Source organism: Lynx canadensis, chromosome D3 (assembly GCF_007474595.2).
Source record: "Lynx canadensis isolate LIC74 chromosome D3, mLynCan4.pri.v2, whole genome shotgun sequence".
In the NCBI taxonomy this organism is placed as follows: domain Eukaryota; kingdom Metazoa; phylum Chordata; class Mammalia; order Carnivora; family Felidae; genus Lynx; species Lynx canadensis.
The window spans coordinates 25,757,537-25,771,175 of NC_044314.2; the positions used below are offsets into that span (position 1 = coordinate 25,757,537).

General features: G+C 56.8%; 1 protein-coding gene across 7 annotated transcripts in view; it reads right to left on the reverse strand.

Annotated features, from left to right (window-relative positions):
• Positions 1–2,725: 2,725 nt before the first annotated feature.
• Positions 2,726–13,639, reverse strand: part of CTIF (cap binding complex dependent translation initiation factor) — a 296,900-nt gene continuing 285,986 nt past the window's right edge. For 5 of the 7 annotated variants that reach the window (XM_032595318.1, XM_030336196.1, XM_032595317.1 and 2 more), the window contains 2 exons: positions 8,252–8,305; positions 2,726–6,755 (listed from right to left, as the gene is read on the reverse strand). In XM_032595318.1, coding sequence (XP_032451209.1) covers positions 6,540–6,755; positions 8,252–8,305 — 270 coding nt within the window. In that variant the 3' untranslated portion in view covers positions 2,726–6,539. The remainder of the gene's footprint in view (positions 6,756–8,251; positions 8,306–13,639) is intronic. The other 2 variants (XR_004344270.1, XM_032595316.1) reach the window with 2 other exon arrangements.

Sequence of the window (13,639 nt, forward strand, 5' to 3'; positions counted from 1 at the left end):
GTTCGAGCCCCACGCCTGGGCTCTGTGCTGATGGCTCAGAGCCTGGAGCCTGCTTCCGATGCTGTGTCTCCCTCTCTCTCTGCTCCTACCCCACTCATACTCTGTCTCTCTCAAAGATAAATAAACATGAAAAGAAGTTAAAAGAAAGTGGACTGTTCCTACGAAAGCTTGCTTTAGCTGCAACGGCATAAAGTGAAGAAGCGATCGGCACTCATTTATATGGAGAATGTTTGAGCCTTCCTAGACACCGCCCCCCACCCCCCAAACAGGCTTTTCAGAGAGCTTAGGACACATCTTGTTAAGGGATGCGTAAAATCAATCGGGATAAGACACAGATGCTCACAGACACGGTTCAAAGCTCTGGCGGTTGATGTTGAGATGCTGGGCGTGTTTCGAGAAGGAGGAGCCGGACAGCCCCACTCTCGCGGCTGGGGATGGGGGCACCTCCATCCGGGCTCAACGCTGAAGGCCGTTTTCACTTTTTGTTCGTTTTCACAACCGCGAAAATCGTCTTCAGGTTTCCTTAGGTTAGGGAAAACCGGTACTGACGGAGGTCCTTCGCAAAGCGAAGTGGTCCGTGCAAACTTCCGGAAGCGGGTGGGACCTGTACCGCGGATGGAGGTGAGGAACGAGGCGTCATCGCCTGCTGTTCCTAGACGTTCAATCTGCATGCCTGTAACAGCTCTTCATGGTTATGTTTGTGCTACATTCCTGGACTATGGATGGCGGCCTTCAATACCTTTTCTCCCACTCAGCACATAGCACATGTGCAAGTAAGTGAGAGGGGCTCCCTAAGGCCAGAATTTGGAAACTGTGGTGTATACGGTGTCCTCTTCCAGTGCATAGTTTGAGAAGTTGGCAGGCGATCCGGGTATCGACTCCACGCCTCGTAAGCGTCCCTCACCTCCCACCCACCTTGAGAGCCCCTGATGTGCTGTCAGTCCAAGGGGACAGTTGGCACATATTCCAATGGATGCTTTTACATAACAGCGTGAACTTTGCCGCATGGCTTGGTCTCCCCACCCCACCCAGATCCCTTGATTTGAGGCATTTCATCATGTGCCTTCTTCCCACTGACGCAGAGGGGAGCCTCCGTCGGCTGCCCGTGTAGTCCCAGCGGGCCGCTGACTGCTCTTTCTGTCTGACTGGTGTTACTGGCGGCTCCCTGGGGCCGCGCTCCGCAGCGGTCAGCTCAGAGGCTGCTGAGGACATGCTCGCCTTCTGGGCTCGGGAAAGGGGCCCCTGGCTCTCGCTCTGCCCCTGGCGCTCCCGCGGACTGGCCCTTGGCTGTCGGTCAGTCGCGTCACCTCTCTGAGCCTTAGCCTTCTCATCTGTAAAATGGGGATCAAAAATACCCACCTACTTTATTGAACCACCTGAAACAGTGTATGGAAGGCCCCAAAGGCCCTGGGAGCCGTGGGGAAGACAGACCGTTAATACTGAGGCATAGCCGCTTCTTCCCTCCCAATCTCTTCTTCTCATGCCCTTTACCTTGGCGTGTAAAAGGCCCTTCCCAGTCGCGCATGTGGGTGTGTGTGCCTACGTTCTAGCTTATTCATCCTAAATGGTCTTCTCCCCCCCACTCCTACAGACCCCAGTATAAATGTAACCTACCCTCAGGAGGACGCACGGCACGTATCCGCAGAGATGGTGGTGAAATGCAAGACTGAAATATTTATTATTTAGATGATGGGTTTCACAGTTTTCAATAACTTAGAAGCTTCTGGAATCAGGATTAAGTCGCGCCAGAAAAATCTGCTCTCCCTTTTTGTGACTAGCATTCGGGAAGATGTCCCCACTCTCTCTCCCACCCTCACACACCTTTCGCTTTGATCTCCGTTTTCTGCTTCTACACGTTTGCATTTTTGTAAATACTTTGGTTTGACGAATATCTCCATTGTTTAATTAAAATGTCATCTCCCCCCACCGATCTGTGCACTTCTGGCCATCCCTGCACAGTGTCATGTGACTCAGTAATAGTCAGTGACCCATCTCAACGAGCCGTCACCAGGCTTCTGGGCTGGGCTGGCCACCATCTTGACCAGGCCAGGGACACAGGAAGGGGGTGGATGCGCTTGTCGCTGCCCTGAGGAGGTGAAAGACTGGCAAGTTCTAGCCAGCGAGAACCCCCGAGGGGGATCTGTTACCAGGAGGCAGTGTCCCCAGCGTCTTGCCATCAGAGGGATTGTGCAAAACAAGGGACATATCATCAGAGGAAAATAAATCACTGGGCCCCTTTGAGGAAAGACTGGTTTCACCCACTGGGACTGGACAGCCACTTGCTGCTGACTTTTAGAAGCTTCTGGGCCCAAGCGTCAGTCTTTCTGAAATAAGTCAAATGCTCCAGTGATATTTCTAAGGAAGGAGTGGGTTTGGGGCGTGGGGTGGCCGGACGTGCAGCAGACCAAACCTTTAGTGCAAAAGCTATTTTCTGCAGGACCGGCCTAATCCTATGACTTTGGATAGGCCACGGTTCCCAGCCTGGGGGGGATGGGGGGGCACAAGTGCCCTCCAGCCACATTCTCCGAACCACTCCTTCACAGCCTTCCCCGGGCCCCAGACCGTGCCCCGGCTCTCCAAGACGGCCAAACTGTGGGAAATGTTCTCATTAGCTCGTCGCCCGGGCAGGGGCTCATTGGCGGTCCCGGCCGGCACCAGTGGAGGCCACAGAAGCCTTTGGGAAAGATTTCCTCTGCCGAACACACAGAGAACACAGATTCAGGGCATTTTTGGTTTTTGGTGTTTATTTTTTAAACCCACTTGTAGTTTGGGTTCAGCTGGAAAGCAGGACATACTGAGGGAGGGAAAGTGGTCGCGTGAGCAGGACTCTACTGCAGCTTTGGCGGGAAGCCCCAAGCCCCTGCTCCAGGGAGGTAGGTCCTATCGCCAGGCTCCCGGCTGGCTCAGGCGAGATGGGCAGCCCTCTACGCCAGTGTCCCGAGCAGAGGAGAGCTGTCTTCTCTCTGATCTGCATCCTTAAAGGCCCAGGCAGAGGTCCCAACAGAGCGCCAGCAGCTGAGGGACAGGACTCCACGGGCAGGCCCTGAGAGCACTGGTCGGGTTCTGATGCCAGATAAGGGACTGGAACGTGGCGTCTGGGGGCGGCCCCGTGGGGCTGCTCCTCACGGCGGCCCGGCTGTCTGGGTCCCCGCCCCTGCAGCTGCCCAGGGCGCGATCAGGGGTACATTTCCCACACCCCCCCCTCCCCGTCCCTCAGAGAAAATAAAATAAAATAAAAATTAGAATAAATACCGACTCGGCCAACATTTACATTTACATGGATGGACAGGGCGATCCCTAAACCTTAAAGGTTTACAGACTGATTAAGGAAGGACGAACAGACGAGACTGGGTGTGGGGTACTCATTCCCCACGGAGGATGGTGGGGCCCCCACCTTATCCAGGGGAGATTAGGAGCCTTCTTGGGGTTGCGGTCCCAGCGCTGAGGCAAAGCCACAAGGCCAAGGGGAGCACGGCTGTGGTGAGCAGGCTGGCCGCCCGGGAGGAAAACAATGGCTATCTGGTCTTGACTGGCAGGGGGGACAGACCGAGACAGGATCAACATCAGATGGCCGGACTTCGCCTCTTCGCTGCGCCAAGAAAGCCGCGGGCGAGTAGGGAAAACAACACGAGCCTTAGAAATGCAATATCCAGTTTTGCCTCCCACCAAATACATTCAGAGGTCAACTTGGATATGGCCTTCCTCACTCAGCACAAGGGAGGGGTGGGGTCTGGCCTAGGGAGAGGCTAGGGGGTCTGTGGGAACCCACTTCTGCCCCCAGCTCCTGTCTGAGTAGTCTCCCACGGGAAGCTGCTTCAGAGTCACAGATTTTACGTTTCACTCTTATTTCCTTAAGAAAAAAAGTTTCTTTTTTTTTTTAAACATTTTCCTTCCATGTCTCAAAGAGTAGCAGCAACCTACATTTAGAAAAACAGCTTAAACTGTTATTTGGATTGGCCAGGAAGCACTTTCAAGCAATGGAGATAAACTAGGCAAACCATACGTCTGGAGCCACCGTGACACGACACGTAATTAAAAATATATTTATATATGTATACATATTTATATCTTACTTCTTCATACTCTGGTCCTAACAGTCAAGGAGGGGTGGCCCGAGGCAAGACCACCAAGGAGGCCGTTAGGAGGAAGAGGCATTGGGTCCATGGCGCCCGCGATGTCACGGGTCTCAGCTTTCCTGGGCACATCAGTCCCTGCGTGCACGGTGTCTGGGGCCCCTTCGTGAAGCTTGCTCTCTGCCCCGTGGAAAGAGCAGGAGACCCCGTTCCCCTGGGCCAGTCTCTTCCTCTGGGGCCCTGCTTCGTTCTCAGCAGATGCGCTCACAAACACACACGCGCGCGCACACACACACACACGCACACTGTGCACTCCGGGGGCGCTAGCCCATTTCAGCCCAGACACAGCTCTCCGAGGCCTTCCAGGGAGCGGCTGCGCGCCCTGCTGGGGCTGCCTGACTCCTCGAGACCACGATTTCCCCGGTGCCCTCTCTGAGCCCCCTAACTTCAGTCTAGCTCTTCCCTCAGGGCCTCCCATGGGGCCCCTGGTGTCCCGGGGCCCCACGTTGGGCTGGAGGAGCCCACTGAGAAGGAAAGGCAGCGAGGAGAAGCTTGAAGAGGGGAGGAGGCAAAGGCCAGGGGCAGAGGCAGCACGGGCCTCTTGGAGGCTACCGACCCATTCCAGGTAAACCTGTGCCCCCCGACATGTGTCTCCAACACGCTCTTCCTTGGGATTGGCAAAGGCTCCCATCCCGGGGCTGAAGGTCAGGTTGCAGCAGGTGGAGAAAGCCAGGGAGTACTGGGGGACCTGCCTGCTCCTCCAGACTTGGAGTCCACAAAGGGAAACCTCCAGCCCTCACCCCCTGGCCAGCCTGAGCGGACCAGGCAGCCAGGGCCCTCCAGTGACACAGGGAGTGACCAGCCTCAGTAAAGGGAGCTGCTGGGCTCTGAAGTCATTTTATGGGGGCTTATCAAAGTATGGGCTCCAGACCCCAGAGACGGGGCTGTGAGGATGCCATGACAACCCGGAAGCCAGCCTCCTAGAGCCCGACCCGCATCCTCCTCCAACAGAGAGGGGGCTCTTCCCAGGACCTGGCCCTTTCAAGAACCCCCAGCCCTGTTCCCAGCCTGGAAAGATCTGTCTGGCGGCCTCACCTAGTCACCCGACCGTTACGCTCAAGACTCAATGAACGCACCGTTCCCCACAGCTCAGGGGCTACAGTGCCCAGAGCCCTCCCGGAGCGCAGAGACCTTGGCTGTGGGGGGGCCTGGGCTGCTGGGTCCTGCCCGTGATGAAGCCGGGGCAGCGGCACAGCCCATTTAGCCAGACGCCGAGTCCTGGGGAGCCAGGCAGTCCCCAATGGCCACATGCCCCCCCACTAAGCTTGGGACGAGACCCGTGTGTGGCGCGGGCAACATCACCTAGCATTTTGGCTTTAATTTGCCAGCCTCCTTCGGTGCCCCATTCACCACCAGGCCCCCAGGCCAGGATACACACTCCCGGGGGCCTGCGACAGTATCGGCCCATTGACACAGCACAGCTAGAATGAGAGAACAGAGGTACTGGAAGCCAAGGGCTGAGGACACAGGGTTCCAGCAGGACCCCCGCCGGGGCAGAAGTTTCCAATTACCCTAATTGGCTACTGGCAAGCTGTCTGTGGCTAGAATCCTTCCAGAGGGAGCCGGGTTTGATCTTCCACTAATCAGGGGGTCCTCGTGGCGCTGACTGTGTGATCACATCTCGGGCTCTTTTCATTGAGAGAGGAGACTTCAAAGCAGCTGACTTTTGAAAATAAAACAATAAAACACAAGAGTACAAGTAGAATCGCCAACTCCAGCTCCCCTCCCTGCTCCCCGCCCCCTGGGCCCCCCCTGAGGCTTGGGGGCCAAAAGGAGGACCTGGAAGTGGGGAGGGGGCAGCGTGAAGGTTAGGGGAGAAGCCTCCGTCCCCCAGCCCCCCCAGCTCGACCGTGGCGGACAAAGGCCGTCAATTACGGGCGGCTGGTGGGGACCCTGCCCGCCTTTGTCCTCCCGGACATCTGCTCTCTGTCGCCTGCTTGGCAGCAGTTGGCGACTGCGGCTGACAGCAGGAACAATGCAAGCCCGTCTCCGACCCACTTTTTCAGCCTTCTGAGGTCCTTTCTGACCCAAGCGGTACCCCGGCGTGCGGAGCTGCCAGGGCCTCAGCGGAGTCACAGAGATGAAACCCCTCGCACAAAGCCCTGCGGGGGACGCGTTTGATGGGAGGGGGCGGGGAGGAGCGGGAGTGGGGAGGGGCGATCGGGGCCACCATGAGAAAGAAACATGCTTCCCTTATTGGTGTGAACTGCCACATGCTTGGGGCTGGGGGGGCTCAGATGAGGGGCACTCCTTCCCGGTCTGGCTCCAGACTGGCCGCCGGCTCTGCCTGCTTTCCTCCCCATTTCTTTCTCCCGCCAGGGCCACCCCTGTCCTCCCGCCTGTCCATCTGGCCCTGTGTACCAGGGCCCCAGCTGCCCGCGGGCCGCCCGCCAGGCCCCCTGGCTGTCAGGCTGTCAGTTTCTGGATGGTTCTGTTGTAGTACTGCGTGATGGGGGGCGTCAGAGGGTTCCAGCTGTTGGCATGGAGCTCGATGACCTCCAGAAGCAGCGACCGGGTCAGCATGGACTCTGAGGGGCACAGCATCTTGTCGCGGGCACTGGCCAGGAGCTCGGTCATCATCTCGGGCAGCTGCTCCTCCAGCAGCCGGCCTGTGCTCTGCAGCTGCGGGCAGAGAAGTGGGGGGTTAGGACCGGGCTTGGGCTCCGCAATGGCAAGCTGACCCACCTGGGTTAGAAGGGCTGGGGGCAGGGACAGGAAATCACTGGACTATCCCTCTGGAAGGTGCGGGCCCAGGCATCTGTGCCACAGGGAGAACAGGGAGGCGGGAGGGCAGAAATAGTCAACTGTGAGAGCCCACATTTAATGACCAATCTGCCACAAGAAGAAGAGGGGTTAGGTTATTGCCTGCTGCCCGGGGCTAAAAAGAGCTCTCACCAGGACCATGCCTCTTCTGTCTTTCACCCAAGAGCTTTCCCTCCCACGGGAAGTCTTCCCCGACTACTGCCCACACCCTCAATGGTTGACCTGCTCCCTTTAAAGGTGATCAGGCTGCAGCGTGTTAATTTTCACTTGCTACGATGTCTCTCTAGAAACGAGAGACCTGCGTGTCTCTGCGTGGAACCTGAGAGCAGGGGTGAGGCCTCCTGTTCCTCTCCTTCCTTCTCTCCTGCCCCCAATCCCACCTCCCCTCCCCAGCACTGACCTCTGGCCACCCTTGTGACATGAAGTGTAGGAGGGAAACATGAACTGCGGCAGAAGGCCAGCCAGAGGGCCTGCCCCTGATGATGTTGCAAAGCCCCCACAGGGAAGGAGGAGTCCCAATCTTCTGCATCAGTGCAGCCCCTGCCGTCCCCAAGTCCCATGTAAGGTACCCATTTGGAGCTCCACAAATGAACAGTGACCATCATGTAGACCTCAGGCCGTTGTCCAGAATCGCAGCACTTCTGGCCTCTGAGATCCTTGGGATGCGAGTAGCCTTGGAGGCTGGACAGAAGCCACCTGAGACGCATGCTCACGCAGCCCTGACGTGCCCTGGGGGCTCACGCTGGACGCGCCTGTCCTCACTGTACTCCATTCTAAATGGCTGGGCTGACTTCCCAGGGCAACGTTTGCCCCCGAGGGAGATCCCAGAGGAAGAGTTTCAATGAGCAGTGGCCACATTTTGGGCACAGGAGTGGCACCTCCTAAGGGGGTATTTTGAAGAAGGTGGTTGCCAACATGGGGGGGGGGGGCGGTTTCAAACCTCAGGTGCCTTCCGCAAACCCCATACCACCAAAGTCAAGGGAGATACTTGGGGGCGGGGGGGGGGGTCACATCACTTGGAATTTCTTAAGTCATTTGTGGGGCGTGCCTGGGCAAGAAGAAGGTGGTCTTGGGCACAGAAGCACAGTGGACAAGGCCAGCACGTGGTCCTTCTCTCTAGAGAAGCAGCCACCTCTCTCTCCAGCTAGTGGTGGGTCGGTCACTCTGTCCACATTTACTCTGGTTGGGGGTTGACAATCCTGGATGCAGGAGTTCACGTCAACTCAGGAAGCCATTCCCCACCAGCCCTGTCTCCACACCTTCGCCGGGGACTTGTGCGTGTGTCCAGTGATTCTCACACAGCCACAACTGGCAGGTGTGAGGGGCACACCAGGTCTGAGGTCGGAGATGCTTACCTCCATCGAGCAGCACAGGACGGCGTCTTCCTTCACATCCTGAGATTGCAAGAGCTGTAGAAGAGAGAGGCAGAGAACGCTACTCAGGGTGTGGCGGGGAAGGGAGCCCACGAAGGTCAGAGGGCAGCAGGGACACGGCGATTTCTCTGGCAGGATTTGAACGGTTGGAGGACCACTGTGGGCATAGAGCCTGGGCGCCCAGGCCAGGTCAGAAGGTTGCGATTAGAGACCATGGCTTGGTAGCAAACACTCTGGGGTCATCAGCTGTAACGCCTGGTCAGAGAAAAGCCTCAGAGAAATGCAGTGAGGGTAAAGACTTCCTGATGGGCGAGGGAGGCTGGGCCATGGTCTCAGGCACTCCTGGGCCCCGGCTAGAGGAAAGCTTCCAGAAATCAAAGTGCTCTTCTGCAAAACCACAGCAGTGTTGACTTACCCAGAGGTTGGAATTGCTTCCTGACCAAGGCCATGGCCAGGCTGCTCAGTGCTGGGACTGGCCACTCCCTTGTCCAGGCTTTCCTTGGCCTCATCTTATTCTCTCTCTCAACTGAGATAGAATTCACTTAACATCACGGGGCGCCTGGGTGGCTTCTGACTGGCTCAGGGCATGATCTCACGGTCCGTGGGTTCGAGCCCCATGTCGGGCTCGGTGCTGACAGCTCAGAGCCTGGAGCCTGCTTCGGATTCTGGGTCTCCCTCTCTCTCTGCCCCTCCCCCACTTACTCTCAACCCCATTGACCACTTCTTCCTCCGTCCCCTTCCCCCTTGGTACATCTCCACCGCCATCCCTGCCACACTGATCACCGCATCCGCGGGATGACCCTGCATTTAGATGATCTGCCACGGATGACTTTTCCCTCTGCTGGAACTCTCCATACTCACCCACTCTTCAAGGCCCACAGCACTTCCCAGCTTTCCTTGGAGACTCCTGGATCACCCCCAGCCCATGGTACCACCCCCCCTGCTTCTCACTGACTTCTCACCTGACATCCCCAACCACTTGGCATTTCACACAAGTGAAGCCTGGGAGAGTGCTGTGCTCATCTTGGCCACCTTTAACACCTAGCCTAGATCCTGGCAACCGTTGAGGATTTGCTAAATGTTGGTTGATATGATTCATGCATTGTTTTTTGTTTTGAGTTTATTTATTTATTTTGAGAGAGTACACGGGAGGGGCAGAGAAAGAGGGAGAGAGGGAATCCCAAGCAAGCTCCGCACCATCAGTGCAGAGCCCAAGGTGGGGCTCGAACTCATGAACCGTGAGACCATGACCTGAGCTGACATCAGCAGCCAGACTGAGCCACCCAGACACCCCTGTTTTTTGTTTTAAAGGAAAGGTGGAGGGTGGGGAGGGCACCAGAGGAAGGCATTTTTAGGATGAGTATCCTCGTCCCCTGAACCAGAACTGGAGTCAAAGTCTTTGACGTGGGTGTGATGAGTTCAAGCACAGGTGAAGCCACAGGGGGACTATTCCTATCGCTAGCTTGAAACCCAAATTCAACACATCCTCCTTGTCCCTCCCCTTCTCCTGTCATGTCCATCCACCCAGCCCAGGGGTCCCTCTTAGCAAGAGCCACAAGCATTCGCCTCAGGAGGGCTGAAGATTCAGGGCAAGCCTTGCCACGTGCCCAATGAGCGTGCAGGGCATCGAGGCCACAGCAGGCCCGGGCCAGAGAGGTCAGGGCCAGAGACACCAGGCTTCCTTCCCCTTTGTATCTGTCAGAACTGGGCTTACGGCCAACACACCGGAATCTTTTAGGATGAATGGACAGAGAGGTAGTCTTCGACCTGCTCGAATGAAAAGCAGGCGGAGAGCAAGGGACAGTCCAGGGGAGGAAATGGTGCAGGTGGCACAGAGGGACAGGTGTTGAGGCCGCTGGTGAACCTGTTCTACTCACTGCCACGGCTCTGACTCCAGACCTTCGTGCTCCCGTCACCCAGATTCTCGGCCACCACGGAGTTGCGGACCTCACTCTCCCCCCTTGTTCAGGACTCTGCCCCAGTGTCACCTCTCCAGCCTGTGTGAAGCCGGCGGCCCCGCTCACCTCCTGGCTTACTTCTCGCTGCCGCATAGCTCACCCCGGACAAGTTGAAACTTGTTCGCCTCCCCGCTAGAAGGCAAGCCCCACCAGGGCGGGGCCTATGATTGGTCCCCGCACCGGCACAGCGCCTAGCACACAGGCTGCGACAGCCCGAGGGGGCGGGCGGGCAAGGGCGGACGCGGAGAGGCCCCTCCCCCGAAGGTCACCCGGGTGCACACACTCGGAGAGGCGAGAGTGATGGGCACGTGGGTACCCCGCCCCACACACCCCTCTCGCCGGAGGGGACGCGACACAAAATTATAACCGATGTGGAAATGGAGGCTGGCGCAGGTCTCTAGACGCCAATTTGGTGATCGCTGTCAGAATAAATGGACCCGGACGCACGCACCGCGACAGGGATACGCGGCTTTTGCTTCGCTATCACTACAGTAAAACTACCGTGCACCCACAGGGGGACGGGTTAAATAATTACAATACACAGGCACAGTGGGACAGTCTGAAGCACACAGCTGTCCCTCCCCTTCTCAAGCCAGTGTCTGCTTCTGGAGTTTTCTTGCCTCCCGGAGCTGCAGAGCCCCAAGGGGGAGGCAGGGGAGCCTTCTGCCAAGCCGGTGCCCGGTGGACCTTTGTGGGGGGCACTCAAGGAAGGGCCTCCCTCAGTTACAGGACCCAGGAGGCTAGAGTGAAGACCAGGAAACAGGTTCTGGAAAAAGCCGGTGGAAGTGATTCACCTTGTAGCAGGTGTACCTAAGGCATGTGGTCCACACCCAACCCAGCTGCTCTGGAGGGAGGGGGGGATGTTGGTTCGAGGCCCGGGAGGGTCCTGTGGCTGTCTGGAATGGGATCAGCATGGGGATGTGGGCCTAGCCCCACTTATCTGCAGGGGACATAGGGACTCATATATATCAGGAGAGCTCTGTAAGGTTTGCTGGGGTTTCCTTCTGAAGGTACTTTGTTCCCTCACAGGTTTTCTGTAGCGCTTATTGGGAAACGGTCCTTCAAACAAACATTGTTGCTAGAAATCACAAGAAAGTTGGGGGGCAATCTGGTGAGAAGGGAACTCTTTGAGACGGAGTGCGTGCTGGCAGCTGGGTGGGGAAAGTGGGGGAGGGGGGCAGAACTGGCAGCTCGTGGGAAGAACAAGGTACGCTCTGGAAGCGTCTAGAACGCGGGGTGACGCACAATAGGCGCTCAGTAGTGCTTGTTGTGTGTGTCACGTTGAAATGCCCCTGGGAGCATGTTCTGTCCTGAGATTAGCCTCTTAGGGGTTCTAGGGACAAGTGAGGTACCTTTTTAAAAAATTTTTTTAAAAATGTGTATTTAGTTTTGAGAGAGAGAAAGAGAGAGAGAGAGAGAGAGAGAGAGAGAGCAGGGGAGGGGCAGAGAGAGAGGGAGACACAGAATCTGAAGCAGGTTCCAGGCTCTGAGCTGTCTGCACAGAGCCGGACGCGGTCTTGAACTCATGAACCTCAAGATCATGACCTGAGCCGAAGTCGGACGCTTAACCGACTGAGCCACCCAGGCGCCCCAGGATGAGTAAGGTAACTTGATGGGAAGTACTAGTAAGCGTAAGGGCTGACAAGTACTAGATGTTCTGAAATGTGATCGATTGTCCCTCCGTGTGGCTGTCTGAACGGCTGACAGAACCGCGTGGAAAGTTCTGGCCTGCCCTCTGCTCCCAGATGACAGTTGAGAACTCCAAAGCGGGGTCTGTGTCTTTCTTTCCTGCATCATTGTGACTGGACTACTCCCTTCCAATCCCTCCTCCCCTCTTCGTGCCCAGACTACCCCCCACACCCTCCCCCTGCCTGGCTGTGTCCCTGGTGGCCTTGGCTCCTGGCTAGCCGGGCAGGGAACAGACTTAGGGAACGGGGGCGGGTAGCGGGGGACTCTGGAGGGTGAGGGTAGCCCCCCTGGGCCCTCAGGCAGAGCTACAGGCGGGTTCTCAACCCCAGAGCCTCTCCTTCAACCTTATCTTCCACTTGCTTGTTTGGGAAAGTCTGTGCGAAGCCAACAATCACATCGTGTGATAGGCCCTCTTGCAAGCGGCTTGCTGGGTTTGCTCAGGGAAGTGGGGGAGGACCGGGGTTGGTCATCACGCTTTTCCTTCACAGTTGCAGGGTGCAAGGATACGAAGGGAATCTGCAGGGAGGCTGCAGACCGCTTCCTATTCTCCCTGCAAATGCTGTTCTGGCCTCTCATTACCAGCTTTTGAGAGCAGAGTCTCAGAACCCTAGTGCCGAAGGGGCTTTGGACAGCGTCCCTCCCAACCTCCCCAGAAGTCACACTCCGCTGCTCTGTGCGGTATGACAAGAGGCTGGCCTCCTCAACCAAGAGCCCTTGACACAAGTCCACAGGGGCTCCCCGCCGGGACCCCTTTCACTGTCCCTCTTAGAGGCTCTCATGCCTCTTGGTGATCTGTGGTTCCCCAAGAATCTGTCCCTACCTGTCGTTTGCAGGCAGCGGTCCAGGTGCAGGATCTTTCCACTCTTTTCTATCTTGGCCAAACTTACCTGTTCTGTGTTCCATGTCTTCAGGACTCTGCTTTTTCCCCAGTGACAGCTAGTGTTTGGATAAACAAATATGCTGGAGTGTTGAGGAGGTCAATGAGCGCCCTTGTTTACGTATGCTCTATTTGGCACCTTCTGGAGACAATGCTTTTTTTTTTTTTTTAAGTCCCAGAGGAGTCTCAAGAAGCTGTGGCCATCCGAACAGGTACCTGTCCACCCATGTTCACAACAGGCGAGAGGCAGAAGCAACTTGGGGGTCCGTGGAGGGATGGATGGATGAACTACTGCGGTCCATCTGTATGCAATGGAATGTTCTTCAGCCTTAACATGGAAGGAAATGCTGACCCGCGCTGCAACGTGGATGAACCTCGAGGACACTACGCCGAGCAGAAAAGAACAGTCACAAAAGGACAAATCCTGTCTGATTCCACTTCTCGAGTCAGAAGAGTCAAATTCGTAGAGACAGAAAGTAGAACGGCGGGGTCGGGGCGGGCACGAGCGGGGACTGGGGAGCCGGTGTTTCGTGGAGACGGCGTTGCAGGTCGGGAAGGAAGACAAAACGTTCTAGAGATGGATGGTGGCGATGTTGCACAACAGTGTGAGGGTGCCTAACGCCGCTTAGTTGTACGCTTGAAGACGGCCAGAGTGATCGATGTTATGTTATGCAAACTTTATCACAATAACAAAATGGTTAAAATAAGTAGAGGCAGGGGCGGGCACTCTTTGGGTGGGCAGGCCATTCTCAGCCCAGGCAGGACTCTCCGGGAGAAACTGCACCGATGGAGGAGGCAGGCTTGCCCCACGGGGGTGGGGAGTGGGGCTGGGCGGGTGGAAGGCCC